This window comes from Narcine bancroftii, chromosome 12 (assembly GCF_036971445.1).
Source record: "Narcine bancroftii isolate sNarBan1 chromosome 12, sNarBan1.hap1, whole genome shotgun sequence".
Taxonomy (NCBI): Eukaryota; Metazoa; Chordata; class Chondrichthyes; order Torpediniformes; family Narcinidae; genus Narcine; species Narcine bancroftii.
Window position 1 is genome coordinate 25,635,452 of NC_091480.1, and position 16,464 is coordinate 25,651,915.

The 16,464-nt window shown below is 41.3% G+C and overlaps 1 protein-coding gene across 5 annotated transcripts in view; it reads right to left on the reverse strand.

The window, feature by feature from the left end:
- Positions 1-16,464, reverse strand: part of card11 (caspase recruitment domain family, member 11) — a 286,003-nt gene that overhangs the window by 40,492 nt on the left and 229,047 nt on the right. For all 5 annotated transcript variants that reach the window (XR_011347238.1, XR_011347237.1, XM_069905859.1 and 2 more), the window contains exons 16-19: positions 13,776-13,902; positions 11,683-11,923; positions 2,726-2,822; positions 1,492-1,581 (exon numbers count right to left, since the gene is read on the reverse strand). Coding sequence is in view for 3 of the 5 variants with exons in the window: in XM_069905859.1 (XP_069761960.1) it covers positions 1,492-1,581; positions 2,726-2,822; positions 11,683-11,923; positions 13,776-13,902 (555 nt within the window). In the remaining 2 variants the exon portion in view is untranslated. The remainder of the gene's footprint in view (positions 1-1,491; positions 1,582-2,725; positions 2,823-11,682; positions 11,924-13,775; positions 13,903-16,464) is intronic.

Sequence of the window (16,464 nt, forward strand, 5' to 3'; positions counted from 1 at the left end):
AGAAAAATCTCAAGAGGATTATTAACACAGCCTGTGACATCACGGGTACCAGTCTTCATTCCATCGAGAATATCTACAAGAGATGGTGTCCTAAGAAAGCACCCTCTATCCTCAAGGTCCACCTCCCTTCCCCACCCAGGCAATGCCCTTTTCTCTATGCTACCTTTAGGAAGAAGGTACAGGAGCCTGAAGACAAGCACTCAGCAGCAGAAGGATGGCTTGTTCTCCTCTGCCATCAGATTCCTGAATGAACAATGAACCATAGACATGACCTTACTTTGTCTTTTTCTTGCACCATTTTTATTTATTTTGTAAGGTAGTCATAAAAATATTTGCACTGTGATCCTGCCACAAAACAATGAATATTGTGACATATTCATGACAATAAATCAATTCTGATTCTGGAAGTTCCCCTCCAAGCCACACACCATTCTGATTTGAGGATATACTACCATGCCTTTGTCAAAATCCTGGAACTTTCTTCCTCACAGCATTGTGGGTAAACTCACCCCTCAAGGACTGCATCAGTTCAAGAAGGTAGCTCACCACTCAGAGTTAAATAAGGGTGGGCAATTAAATTCTGGCTCAGCTGTGAATGCCACAACTCTTGAATGAATAATAAATATACTATTTACAAGCAATTAATGCAAAAGAGCCATGATCATAACTAGTGGCAGAACATTAAGAGGGATTCAAGGTGGAGATGGTAATGGTTCAAATAAAATATACACCATTGGTCACTACGTTGAGACAATCAAAGTTGGATCTCCATGGATGTCAAAGGGCATGCATTGTATAATGATACCCAAAGATGTAGTTCATGTTATCTATCCAGCTCTCATTTCTACAGACTGCCTGCAGAATATAGAAAGTGCAGTGGAGAAATTATCAAGGAAATTTGGAAGATAGAAAGACCACAAAAATGTGAGCAAGTAAGATCTACGAAACCACAAAGAAACAGAAGCATTTTTGAGGAACAGTTTGGAGGAGGTAGCAAAACAAGTATAAATTGAGCTCAGAGTTAAAGCCCAGGGTTGGGTTGGTTTTCTTTAAAACAGATGGAAGATTTAATTGTCTTTCAAGAGTCAAAGGGGTGGAGAATCTCCCTTGGTAAATATTACTAAGTAGGAGGTAATCAGTGAAAGGATTGAGGAACATTTGAGTGCTGATGTCTGGAATTCAAAAATATTGGAGGGTTAATTTCTAATCACAGTCAGATATATTGGATGACAACTAAATGTGGATACAAGGCTCCGAATGAAGAGCTAGGAAATAAAATGAGCTCGAACATCTTTCACCAGCACCAGGTACACATTAGGTGAAACAACAGTCTTCTTTGGTACAAGTTTCTAATATTACATCATGTTGCGCTAAGTAAAAAAAATCAAGTTTACATTGATTGGATAGGAGCTGTGGTGAAACTGAGTAGCTTGTAATTATGCATAACGTTACTCACTATCATTTCCCTGAGGTGTAATTTTAAAGAATTACCTGTAAAATCTGGCCGAGGAAGACACTTGCTCGTGAGAGACGGGGAGCTTTGAGATCAGTAGGAGGCTGTTCTTCAGGTTGGAACAAGTTCTGGAAGAGAGATCAAATAAAAATCACAGGTGTCACTGGTTGGTCCTTGCTCTTTGAGCTGGCCAGGTTTTCACACATCGTAGCCATTTCCAGGGAGTTTGACAGTGTCTTAAATAAACTGCAACTCACTTCAGTGGGCAACTTAAACTAATTTTGCTTTCTTGTTCTATCCCATTATTTCAATCCTTCAATTTTGTAAGTGCCTTGCATTTCCGTCCCACCACTTAATTATTCTGAACGCATCATTACATGTTTACAGCTGTTGTAAAACCAATTACAATTTTGATTTTTTAAAATAAAAATCCAATATCTGATTTAATTGATTATAGCAAAACTAAAGGAGATTTCAATGCACAACACAACCCAAAATGTCCAGCCCCAATTTAATGAAACTCAAGCAAGAGAAAATGTGTATTAAGAAATCAAGTATTGACAATCCAAAATTGCTTTTCATCTCACTCCCATGTTAGTCAGTTCATTTAAACAGTATTTTGATATTGTAGGCTTATTGCACTTCTCATTGCTTTCTTCAATAATGCCTGAAGCAGGACCATTTTACCTCTGTTGAAGAAGCTTTTATTTGGATTGTCATTTTTACTAGTTAATGTTGCTGTATTTTATTCTCAAAGTTTTCCACATCTTCGTGCATCAGGAATTTACAGCACTGGACTGTCTCAATTGATTGGAAAGAATAATGAAACTGAATTGGAACCTATCTATTAAGGAATAGATAAGATACATTATTGAAAATCTTGGAACTGGCTGGGTGACCAAAACAATGAAGTAGGTTTGCTAAACTTTCTATAGCTTTTTTTCTTTTGACAACTCACAGCTAAATAGATAAACTTTTCATGGCAAATTTTGAGTTTATTTCAAGGGCAAAATAACTTATTTGACCCTACATTCAGCAATGGCTTACTCTCTGATTTTCTGCAGTGGTTGTAATTATACACTTAAGGATTTCAGTGCATTGCCTCTATGTTGTCCAGTGAATATAAAGTATTGTACCAAAATATATGCAGATTTCAGTTATGTCAACAATTTAGATAAAAAGCAGAAGTTTTGAGGCAAAATAGGTTATTCACTTAATGGAAATTGATTGTACAAAACAGTATAAATTATTCAGATTGATAGAAAGACAGACCCATAATCCTCGGAGTGTGCTATATTGATTGTCTGTCTCATCTCTGCTGCTGCGGTACATCAATCTCTGAATCTTCACCAAGAGCAGCTGCTGAGCTCTGTAACAGAAGGATGAAGGCTAAGGATTACATATATTGGACCCTGGTTGAGAACCAGTGATCTCGACATGGATCACCTTTAATAATGCTGCTGTGGATTAGATTCCTGCGACAAAATGCCGTTCCTTCTGGTTAGCACATCCAAGTCAAGGAACCTGTTGATCTTTACCTCCAGCTAAAGGTGCCTAAATTGCACCATTTTTGATGCTGTTTTCTTGACATCTGAAACATGCAGTAAAACCTATTGATTCAGCATTTGCTGCCATAAATTCAGTCTTTATTGAAGTTCAGAGGCTAACCAATGTGAAGAAGTTGGAAATGTTACTCTTGGGTTTGAGAGCAGCTGCTTTGTTTTGTTGAGCTTTTTATCACAAATCTGGCAAAACTCAGTTTACAATTTATTTTAATGAAAAATCCATTACAGCTTGATTATGCATCAGGGGCCAAGAATTTTAAGAAATCCCAAAGGAATCATGTGATAATTGTGACTGACCTGACTATATTCCTATCACCAACCCTTTACCAAAACATGCTACACAACAAGTGGGGTGCAGGGTTGTCCTGGAGTTTCCAAGTAATACACATTAACCTCCAGGACACCCCAATAAGCAAACTAAGAGAAAAATTGGATGCTTCTGGTATTTTAAGGCTATCCTCATAATTGTTTGTTTTCGTTTCATATAATGCAGTAGTTTCTGATGTCAAAGGGATAGCACAAAGTCTTTACAGCGCCAGTATCGCGACTGGACTGGGGTTTGAGTCCCGTGCTTTCTGTAAGGAGTTCGTATGTAATCCCTCTGTCTGCATGGATTTTCTCCGGGGGCTCCGGTTTCCTACCATCGTTCAAAATGTACTGGGGATGTAGGTTAATAGAGTGTAAATTGGACGCCATGGACGTGAACCGAAATGGCCTGTTACTGGCTATATGTCTAAATTAAATTACACTACACAAAACACTAACTGCAATTAAATCTTAAATCAGTAGACATTTACCATTACTCCTTCTCATTGTAACCCCAGTCAAAATAGAGCGTATATTCATTATTATGTTATTCATTATAGGAAATATTTTTGAATGGACTCATCTATTTTTTTAACCCTTGAAAAATATATAATCAACTGGAAACCATTTCAGAATATCTGAGATGATGGAAGACACTATTGAAATGAATTTCTTCCTTCATTTATAAAGAAGGTTGTGATTTTATCTGCCTGCATCTCCCTGTTTAGGAAATTAGAAATGTAAATCTCAGACAGGGGTATTCCCCTGTTTCTTCCATTAAGTATGCAGGTCAATTTCTTACTTTCCTTCCCAAAGTATATGATTTGACAATTATTCACATGAAATTGAATCTGCCAGCTGTTTGCCTAACTTGCCTCTCACTTGCTGAATTATTTAACAGCATTTTCACTGTTTGCCAAACCTTCTGCTTTTGTGCCATCAGCAAATTTTAAGATTACATTCTCAATCCCTAAATTCAATTCATCCAAGTGTTGAAAACAAAACGGCCTGAACATTAAACTCAGGATGTATTCTACATTTCTCCCATTCAACAACATCCATTTTCTCCAGCTCCTCAATTCATACTTTATTTAGTAACTCAATGTAAAACAATTTCATTGGGCTGTGAACTCATGGATATCCTGAGGTTTTGAAATGTGCCACATGAATGCTTTCTCACTTTTTAAAATGTCCTTCTCCACCATATTCTCTCAGAGGTTTCAAAGAATGCCTTCACTAATCAAAATGAAATCAAGAATACGCTTCCTACAACTTAATTCTGACTCTTTTATGTTTGAACTTTAAAGTGCAGTTTCACAACATGGTACTTGCAGGCTGTGAGGGCATAAGGTTGCTGGGAGCCTGTTGTCACATGATGGTAGCTGCATCTCTGAACTATATTGAACTCTATTCAAGCTGACAGCTCAGTGAAGAGGCCATACTGATGATCTCTCTCAGAGTATTCCATTCCAGAAAAGAATTCAACTCATGCACATCAACACAACACAACAAAGGATCAAAACAAAGGAGTTTTTTTTTAAATCACGGCTTCCATCCTACACTGTTGTACCAACCTAGCTGTTATCTCTACAAATCTAATTAAAAATGTTGACGAGATGAACACTTTGACTGACCACTGTTCATCTAACTGCTTATGTTAGGAGATAAACACATAGTACCCCAGGCTAAACCTACCATTTAAAAGGGCAAAAGTTGAGATATGAGGCAGTGGGAATTTGGGGATGGGTAAGTGGGTATTGGGTGAATGGGTGAAGGTCTGGATTAGAAACAAAGAAAGCTTTTATGTATGCTTTAAATTGTGCTGATCTGGAATGCACATTGTATTTTTGTCAATGGCAATAAACTCATCAAATATTAATATCTTAGGACAATCATGAAGACGGCTTGCCAGCAGCTATACTTTGTGAGGTGTTTGTGGACCTACGTATGTCACTGAAGACTCTCAAAACTTTCATAGGTGTTTGGTGGAGAGCATTCTGGCTGGTTACATCTGTCTGATATAGAGATGCCAATGCTCTGGACAAGAAGAAATTCCAGAGGATTGTTAACTTGGCCTGTGACCTCACGGGCACCAGAATTCACTCCATTGAGAACAACTACAAGAGGCAGTGTCTTAAAAAAGCAGCCTCTGTCCTCAAGGACCCCCACCAGCCAGGCCATGCCTTCTTCACTCTGCTACCATCAGGTAAAAGGTACAGGGGCCTGAAGACTTGCACTCAGCGGCACAAGGGCACCTTCTTCCCCATTGCCAGCAGATTTCTAAAATGATCAATGAACCACAGACACTGCCTTACTTTGACTTTTCGTACATTATTTATGTAAGGAGGTTTATATGAATGTTTGTGGTCTGATGCTACAACAAAACAACAAATTTTATGACTTGTTCGTGACAATAACTTTTGATTCTGATTCTGATTCTGACAGGAAAGATTCCATTTCTAGATTGTTTACAAAGATCACGAAGTAATCAGCAATGTCTTGGTCAATATGTATCCCACAACTGTCACTCAGTTTATTGAGTCATTATAATTTTGGTTTTGCGGACTAGTAATGTGCAAATTGGCAGCTGCCTTTTCTGCGATATATCAACAACTCATTTCCAAAGCAAATGACCGCATTCACTGAAACCTTCAATAAAAACAGCAAATGATGGAAATGCTCAGCAGGCCAGAAACAGAAATGATGAACTTGCATCAGAATGCTTCCATTCAATTTAAATGATAGGTCATTGACTTAATATATCAACGAATTTTTTCTCCACAGAGGCTGCCTGGCCAAAAGTAAATGTTTTTCCAGCTTTTTCTCTTTTTATTTCAAACATGCCTCAAAAGTGCCTCAGTTTGTCCTGAAAGGAAATTGAGAGGCAAGTGTGCGATATTTTCTTATTTGAAAATGAGTAGAATCTTAAGTTGAAAATCTTCATTAGTGATCTTGCTCCTATTTCTACTTACTATTTCCATTTAAATGAGTGACAGCCTTGGCTGAAAGGTAACATGTTTCCTTCTAACTTGGAAGGTTGTGAGATCTTGTCCTATTCTACAGCCTTAAGCCTGTAATTCAGACCAGCCATTCTCAATGGGAGCCAGACTCCCCCTTGGGGGCCACAGGACCCATGTGGGGGCGGGGGGGGGGGGGACTGAAATCATAAAATATTTTAAATATTTGTCAATGAAGTTTATTATCCGATTGTATGAGTACAACTTGTTGAAACAGCGTTCCCCAGTCCTCGGGGCAAAACGCGTGAGCGCGCGCACACACACAAACAAGATTCATTTTATTATCATGTAATAAAGTGTCATATTACACAAAATAGCTTTTGTTTGCTGTTAGGGAGACAGATTCACCATTGGCAGAAATTGCCTGAAGCAGATTTGCCCCAGTATTTCCACAGCTTCTGCAGCCACACGGAGTCCAGTCCAAACTGAGCTCCAGATCTGAACCTCCCAATTTGATTAGGAACCCTTCAGCGCCCTCAGTACCCTCTCGCATCCCGGTTGCAGTACCTGGTACCCCCTCAGCTAGTTTCGAGCCCATCTCCAGCAGTCCGCAGCCTGGTGCGAGTCCCTTGACTGCAGCCTCCAGCTGCCCAAAGCCTCCATGGGTTCCTCACCTTGAGTCACCAGCTGCCCATTGCCTGTGTGGTTCCTTTAGCCGCAGAACCCCTCACTGGTTCACCGCCATCGTCATTGTCTCATCGGCTGTCTCCTCTGCTTCTCCTTCTGAGGCACTCAAAATTGGGATGGGCCTCCCTGTTTTCTGGCGCTCTGCACCAATCCTCCACTTCCCTGGAATCTGGAACCCCCTCATAGCCTGCTGCTGATCATAGGCCCCGCCGGCTTGGGTCCAGATGCTATGGTCGGGGAATTTTAAATAAAACTACCATCAGCTCCTTTCATGGGCTAATCAAAGCATGTACGGAGCTGACGGCAGTTGGATTGGGCATTTGGACTCTGTGGGAGTGCTGTGACTTGCCCGCATCAGTTTTCTCAGAAAGTGCAGTCACTGTTGCGCCTTCCTGATAAGTGAGGAGATGCATGTCCACAAGTAGACTTCAAGGAACTTTGCGCTCTCTACTCTCTCCACTACTATGTGATTGGTTGGAGAGAGGTATGGAAGAAACCAAATAAAACCTGACTGCTTCACAGGGAAGGGGGCCCAAGAGTCCCAAGGGGGCCATAGCCCAAAGATTGAGAACGGCTGATCGAGATTGATCATCACAGTGAAGGATTTTTTTTTTTTAAACTGCTGTCCGGCTGGAACGCCGGACCAAGATGACAGAAAACATCATTTGTTCCTGTTCAAGGAAGAGCAATGCTTAGCTTTCATCTGTCAACTAATTTGCTGGGGCAGCATGGTTGGTGTGAGGGTAGCACAACTCTGTAACAGCACCATCAACCTGCGTTCAAATCTGGTGCTGTTTGTAAGGAGCTTGTACATTCTCTCTGTGTCTGCATGGGTTTCCTCCAGGTGCTCCAGTTTTGACCCACTCTTCAAAATGTACAGGGGGTTGTAAGTTAATGGGGTGTATTTTGGTGGCACAGGCTCTTTGGCCAGAAGGGCCTGTTACTGGCTGTTTCTATATTTTTTAAAAAGTTGACTTTATTATCAGAAAGATGTTTGGGACCTATCAGTTGCCACTTCCCCCTTTACTTGCTGAAGCCAAAGAGATATGTAAGATACACCAAATACAAGAGTAAAAATTTAAACGAATGACAGAAAAGGAAATAACAAGTATCAAAGAATAGATAAATGTTGCAGTTGGTGCAAGAAAAAAAAGTGATATTTCAGTAGTGCAGGTCAATCCATTGGTGGACCTCAGAGAGTTTATGGTTAAGGTAGTACAGAGAGATTCAAGAGCCTGATAGTTGATGTATTAAAAACTGCTCTGGAACCTTGAGGTGTTGAACTTTAGGCTTCTAAACCTTCTGCTAAAGAGATTGTTTCCAGGGTTCTGGCAGACCTCATGAGACAGGTACACTCAATGGACAGGAGCCGAGTGCTCATGGGTGTGCAAGGTTTGCCACTTTGTGTCGCCTTTTGCATTCGTGTACATTCACGTTTCCACACCAGGCTGCGATGCAACCAGATCAGGTGGGACTTTGGATTTATGTTTAATTAAGAGGACTGTCCCTCCAATAGTACAAAGTTAATGCGGCATTGCAGTGGGAAGACCAGCTTGAATCATGCAGTAATAACTCTGGAGTGGGTTTCAATGATCCTATACCCAGATCCTCCCAACTGAGAAGCAAGAATGCTGCCAACAGAGCGACAGATGACATAAAGACCACCAACTCGAACAAGTTGGGCTTGGATTTCCCACACTTTTTGTCGAGCTTTCAAGAAAAGACTCAAAGCAATTTTTCAGAAAATACAATACAAAAATTAAAATGAAATAGCATACATTGTCCTGTCATATCCAGCCCATCACATTTCTAAACCCCTCTTACTCTCAAGAAGACACAAGACAAGGCCTCCATCAGGAGTCAACCTCAGCATTAATCTCACTTTCTTGTCAGAAATCCTATTAACTAGTGTATTGATTTATGAAAAGCTCTCAAGCTTAAACAAATATTCATTCTCTATAAGCCAAGCGATTTGTAGTGAGAATAGAATACTCCTTACTGTTCTTCAAGAATTCTTAAGACAAATGGGAATGTGAAGGAAATATTCAAAATTGCCATAAAATCTTTCTCAGGTTTGAAATGCTGCCCTGCAATTGTCTATCCTCTGGGTGGCAGTGCATTTCTTTTTAATGCACAGCTGCTTTTTAAATAAGGCAACGAGTACTTCCAGCTCCTTTTAAAGGTGACTTTATTTCAGAGTGGGTTTCATTATGGATACCTTGTTTCAGGGTCCAGCAGTAACATTCAAAAGTGGAGCTCTGGCTAACGACTTTCTGCACGTCTCCACTCAAGTCGTGGGATCCGACAACAAGAAGCAATGCCTGCTACGATCACAGGTCAGCCACGACGCCAACGCGATCATTAGGGGCTGCATGATGTACGAGCAGGCCATGAACCAGCTCTAAAGCCAATACAGGACCAGGGTGAACGTGATCTGCACCAGACATCTCCTGGCCACTTGCACACCTCAGGGAATACCTTTGGGTCCTGCGTGAACTTGACCAAGCCTGCGGCTGCAAGGACGTTACTGCTGAGGCAATACAGATGAGTTCATTCGGGACACCTGCGTAGCAGGCATCCAATCAGACTATATCTGCCAGCGGCTGCTGGAACTGGATGAACTGACCGTGCAGAGGGGCCTCGAGGTGTCAAAAACTTTGGATGTAGCCCTCCGTAACACCGGAATCATTCTCCTCATGGGGAACATGGGTGCCGCCATCTTGGGATGTGGGGTCCCAGGCCGCCTTCATGCAGGGACGCTGTGACAGATTATGCTGTATTTTATATTGTATATAGATATCCATAATCAAGGTATCCATAATGAAACCCACACTGAAATAAAGACTCCTTTAAAAGGAGCTGAAAGTATTTGTTGCCTTATTTAAAGAACAGCTGTGTATTAAAATACTGGAGCTCTGCTCAAGCCAGACAATCCAGCTTCAAGTGCTTTTGCAAAAACTTTGAAGAGTACCTAGGGATGCTTCAAAGTTTTTGCAAAGGCACTCAGAGCCTGCCTGTCTGGCTTGAGCAGAGCTCCAGTATTTTAAATGAGATCTGTTTTGAAGTGTTTGCATACGACCTGCACTAAAAAAAAAACCTGCCACAATTTATCTCCTTTAAAACACATCTATATACAATATAAAATACAACATAATCTGTTACAATGCCCCGATTTCACTTCTGCCACCAGTGAGCACCTAAAGTACTACTTCTGTTCTTCATAAGCATCCTTGGAAGCGGTGCCCAGCCAAGGAAGCGGTGCTGTGCTCAGGATATGGGAAGAAGGGACTCTATGCCAAAGTCTGTAAGTCCAGACCTCCTCTCCCTAGCAGTGCTGCATGGGCGCAATCACCATCTTGGCCAGTATAATTTCCAGTGCCACTTCCACCCCCGAGCAACAGCACCGCGTGTGCACAATGGAGGCTGCCATCTTACCAGCCTGGGTCGAATCGGACAGCGACTCTGACAACAACCGGGTACTGTCATCGATTGAACTCAACCAGGACAGCCCCCCACCAGTTCACCTGTTCAATGATGGAGGTCGAGGTAAATGGTCATCTAACTAACTCTATTTGATACTTCATTTTTACAGTGTTTTACAGTGGCTTGTGCAGGTGGGTTGAGAATTTGAGAGACATTTACCCCAAATACCATAAATAAACTAAAAAAAAAATCTTAATATTCCCTGCTGAAATGGTGGGGGGGGGGGGGGATTCTTATATGCCATGGGTCTTATACGCCATCAAATACGGTGAAGAGATGCCTTGCATGTTCACACCTCTGGATCTAAAAGTTCCCAAGGCACAGATGAATATGAGTTTGCTAAAACTTATTGCTCCCGATCACAGGTCATCTTTCTGCTGCCAGCTCAGGATATAAGGATCCAGGGTCTACCCAGTGGCTAACCATGCTGCTCACTGCTGGGTGCGGAAGCAATGGATTAATGCTAATAAAGTCTATCTGCTATGTTTAAAGCCAACCTCCAACTCTTGCGAGGGTAGTACTTTGTGGCTGAATCAGGTCTTTGCAGTCACTGATCTAGGAAATTTAAAGAGAAGGTTTATGGTATCTGGTTCTTCCACTGCTTCTGCCTTTGCTCTACTTCAAAGTGTGGCCTTTTCTAAATCGCATGAAGAATGCGTCTTTGTCTGTTCTTCCGCCTTTGTGCACTTGACTCCAATTTTGTTCCAAAGGTACCAGGTTTGTTCAAAATGACATGCATGGATCAAGCAGACCAGGGATGACATATTCAACAGCTCAGCTCTGCAAGGTTCTTTCCTGTAATCTGCAAAGCATTTACCAGTTGAAGCATCTACACAACCAGGCATTCCTAGAACCATATTGCATCACATTGTCCACATTACATTCAATCAAGTTCTTTTGGCTGCGGAACTATGGAGCCTTGTGTCATTCCTTCATTAGGAAATGGCTTTTAACATGCATCAAAAATTAATTTTCTCACAACCTGGTAACATTTTAAAAAGAAATCAAAATTCCATTCAAATTAATCAACACTAGCTGATTCAGTGTCTTGTGAGAGATGGGGACTTTGTATTTTGATCATTCACAATCTGTGGAGTTATCTTGAATTGACCCCATTTTAGTCAGGTTCCACATTTCAAGTCAATCCTTTGCCATAGTTAAAATTTCTGGCTGACCATGCCAGTTAAAATGCCACTGGAAATCAAGTGCATTGAATCTAGATCCTGATTACCTGCAGTAACTAGGAATGGTGCCTTTTTCCAGGTCTTTGTCAGTGAACAGATCGACTCGAGCGCACAGCCATTCACATTTGCCTTGGTACATGGTGTCTAAAACGTGAATAATCTCGTCACATTTCACACACATCGAGCAGCTGTCCATCTGTCCTGAGATACTCAGATTGACTCGAACGTAAAAAGAATCTCCAGACATAATGCAGCCATCTTCCAGATCCTTTTGAAGCTTCTTGTAACCTACAGAATAAAGAACAAATTTCTGTTTACAATTTCCAACTGCTACGAATCAATATGATTGGATGCTTCCTTAAGTCCATTAGCATTAAAAGCCTCATAAAATCTGACGCTGTGGCCTTTGCCCTGATATCCCCGCTGATTTCACATGATTGTTTCTACTTGTTTGCCATTGTCAACCGTTTTGCATTGATTCCCAGCCAAAAAGGAAGACAGATCCTTCAGTTAATAAACGATTGGCTATGAGAATACATGAAAGGTAACTGTGGAAAAGCATCCCATGGATTCCTTTCAAATCCCTTTCCATTTGGGCAATACATTTAGCTCCCCTTTCTTACAGAATGGGCAAAAGCTAATGGACATTTCCATGCGATAGATTGCAAGTGAGCAGGGTCAATGTGTTCTGTTGCACTCATTTCAACTTTATTGTCAATCAGTTGAGGAGGCGAATCAAATTCAAGAATTGTTTTATTTCTAACACCACTGAACAAAGATTTCTAAATGGTCTACTTTTGTGAATCTCACATTTAAATGGTTCACTGGGATAGTCAGGGAAGAAGCAAAACTAATTCCAAGGAACACTCTCATCACAGCAGCTTCTGAGTGGAAATCGTGACATTTAACCCCTTCGTCGCCCAAAATGAACCGTGTGGGCTCAGTGTCTCCTGTTGTTCCTGATTTGCAGAGTACTGTTTTCTCCACACAAAGCATGACCACAATTCACCTCTGAAAAAGATTTCATGCTTCAGTGTACGTTATCAAATTCAATACATTGGGTTTAATAAGGAGTTTCACACCTCAGCCTATAACTAAAACTTCATCTATTGTGGTGCACTGGTTAAAGTTAAAATTGTATTCATGCTTGAGTAAACAGCCAAAAGTTTCTGTGAATTTTTGACATACTCACAAATAACATTTTATATCTTTTGCTTGGGTTCAAAGCACAGCAATAAAGAACTGGTGCTTGGCAAAAAGCATGCACAATAACTGAATTAAATAGCTCTCAAATGTGTGACAACTGATACTGAGAGTTGATGTCCAACATGGAGAGTTTCAGAAAGTTACTGAGCATCATCCTATCCAAACCTGGATTTTGCGTTCTCATATTATTACATGATTTTTCCAGGTATAGTATTTTTTTAAAAAGCAACATATGTCCTTCTGGTTGCCTAGGGCACCACTAGAAGTTTGAAGCTATTTTATTCCATTATGCATGGAGCCCAAGAGCATAACTTGCAATTTGGACATAAACTCTGCATATTAAAAGGTTTGATGGTGTTAAACAAGAAAATCTGGCAGATACTCAGGTTGAATGCAATACACAATTGTGTAGGAGAAACTCAGTCGGTCATGTAGCACCTAGAGGAGGTAAAGGATAAAGAGTTTTGGGCCTGGTGATGTCTCAGGTGGATGACCCTTCATTTTACAGATGTTGCTTCATCTGTTTTATGTCTACCTTGACACCTTGGTCAAGGATGGAAGCACGTTTCAACTTGAAACCCATTCTCTTCAAGTAAAGTGCAATTTAGTGCAGTTTGCTTACTTTCCACCTCCCAAGTTTAAATGGGATGTACACCAAGGAAGTAACTTGATAGGAACTTTCATCATGTCCCAAGATCATCCAAAGTTGAAAAATATTTGAAGACAAATGTTCAACAGGAGTTAAGTATTGTTTTATTAAGGCTGAACATATAGCACCCAAGCATAATCCATACCCTCTACATGGAAATTAAGCATAACTTTACAAGGAACCTCTTATTGCTCATCTTTATATGGAGGCGGCACTTCCTCTATTTTTGGTGCTTTAACTTTCCCATCACCTGTTCAGTCTTGCAACCAACTGCTTTTGGCTTACCGTCAAAGTTTGCTTTATAGTGCAGTGTGACGGCACCACTGCATCGCTGTAAGGTCCAATGGGCTTCTTCTTTTGTGGAGGTCTCCAAAGCAACAGTTTGTGCTTTTCCTCTGATACATCCTTCCAGCTTCAAAGAAAAGTATCTCAAATGAGGTTCCCTGAGAGTAACATTTTCTATATCTCAAAAGCAGTTGCTGGGACATTAGATTGCACAATGCCATGTTTTAGTCTGCTAAATTATCCAATTGATGAAGAAATAAAAACATTATGGAAAATGAGGGATTTCAAATGCACAACATTTGGGATTTTCAGTTTGAAAGTCTATGCCCAATATGGAGACTTTCAGAAAGTCAGCGAGCATCATTCATTCCAACTCTGTAATCTGCTTTCTCAGACAGTCACAAATGCATGCAGCTGGTCGTTTATTCCAGGGACAGTTTCCTTTCTTTTAAACTATACATTTATCCTCCACACATCCTTCTGGTTGCCAAGGACTCGTGAATGATTTTCATTCCGAATCCCCAGTACATTTAATACTCTACTGCATGATGGATTTCTCACATATTCAGTAGCATCCAATGCTATTTCCATAATTTACTCTTACACCTGCTTGGCCTGTCAAAAAAGTTTTCACTCAGTCTGTGAAGCTGTTTCAAATAAACTCTGAGCCAAACTTCCTGGAGGGTTCCAGACACCTTTGTGTCTCCAAATCTATGAGGTATTTTATTTACCTTCGTTTTCCTCAGTTCTGCCACGTTCTTTGCTATCATCTTTATTCACACCCCACCTCTAGCTGCCTGCTATTTCTCAACCTCAGCCTTGTCATTGGCACTGACCTTTATTCCAACTCCACGAATTACTGTCCTGATCCTCAACCACCCTACCCCCACCAATGGTCTCTCTCCATAACAAGTGCACACAATGTGGTAACATATGAAATTTCAGATGACCACAAACAAGATTCAAGATTCAATTTATTGTTATAGTAATAAAACAGTGCCGTATTACATGAAATTTCTTTTTGCTTGATGTAAGGCAGACAGATTCACCAGTAGAAGGAATTGCCCAAGGGCCTCTTACTGTTCTTACAGTCAGACATACAGTCAGTTAGCGAAAGAGAAGCAAAAGAGAGTCCCCCCAGAGTCACCAAGTCTCCGTATATTTAGCTCCAGTGCTTCCACAGCCCCCGCAGCCACACAAAGTTCAGACCAAACCATTGGCAACCTGAGCTCAAAATCCAAACCGCTGACACAGTCAAGAACCCTTTAGCTCCCTTGGAATCTCCTCGCATCCCTGTTCCAATACCTGGTACCCCTCCAACCAGTTTGAGCCAGACTCCAGCCTGACGTGGGTCTCCCAATGGCAGACTCCAGCAGCCCACAGACTCCTCACCCCAAGTCGCCAGAAGCCCGCCAGATGCACTGGCCCCTCAGCAGCAGAGCCCCTCACTGATCCACCGCCGTGGACACTGTCCCCGCAGGTCGTCTCCTCTGCTTCTCCCTCTCAGACGGTGCTTAATCTTCCCATCCTCAGGTACCCAGCTCCAGTCCTCTGCTTCCCTGGAGTTTGCAGCCCCATGTGGCTGCTACTGATTAATAGGCGCCATCATCTTGGGCACAGTCCCAAGGTCGCAGGATTTCAAATAAAAGCCCCCTGTCGGCTCCCTCAATAGGTTGTTCAAAGCCCGTGGGGAGCTGATGGCAGTTTGGTAGACTTCTAGAACTTCTCCAGACCCAGTCTGGCAGCCATGTCCAGGACTCAAATGCCTTTGTTATTGCTGATGCTACCAATCCTCTCTTGGTAGTGGACATTGAAGTCTTCCACTCAGGAAAATCCTGTGTCTTTTCACTGGCAGTATTTCTTCAAAGTGTTGTTCCACATGGACCAGCAGTGGTTCATTAGCCGAGAAAGGCAACTGGCAGTACTCAGGTCTTTGACCTGAAATGTGAACATCATTTCTTTTCCTGCAAATGCGCCCTGACCCACTAAATGTTTCCTATATTTTCAGTTTTTATTTCATGATTGAATGTTTCTTTGCCTTTGTCTGACTTGATGCCAAAGAAACTTCATGGGTTCCAGTTTCATTGATAAAGGTTCCAAGAACTGCTCATATCCAGCTGTATGCTTCTTTCCTATGTCTGAATTTGGGGCCTAGGTCAATGCCAAGTGATCTGTTTGGCTTCATTCTTCCTCCGTTTCCCTGTCATATTACTGGTACTAATGAGGAGCTCACTGGGCCATTTCAGAGTTCACCACATAGCGGAGGTCTAAAGCCTCACATAACAGAAATATTTTCTCGTGTTTTTTTTGTGTAGTCAGTAGGAGAGAAGTATAGAAGGAACGAAAACCTGACTATTTCACAGTGAAGAGGGCCCATAAACTTTGGGCATCATGCCTAAAAAAGGTTGAGAATAGCGGGTCAAGAGTCACAGGTCAGACAGGGATGTCAAAATTCCTCCCCCAAAGGGCATTAGTGAACTAAGGTTCTTTTAACAAGAACCTCACAGTTTTTGAAGTCGTCATTACTAAAATCAGTTTTTAAAAAAATTCCAGTTGATTAACTAAATTTAAATTCCATGGCGGCGTATGAGGAAATTTGAACCCCTGTCTCTAGGTTGTTATTCCAGGCGTCTGGAGTACGAGTCCAGGAATTTAACTGCTGTACCACATTGTATACAAACTGTAACAA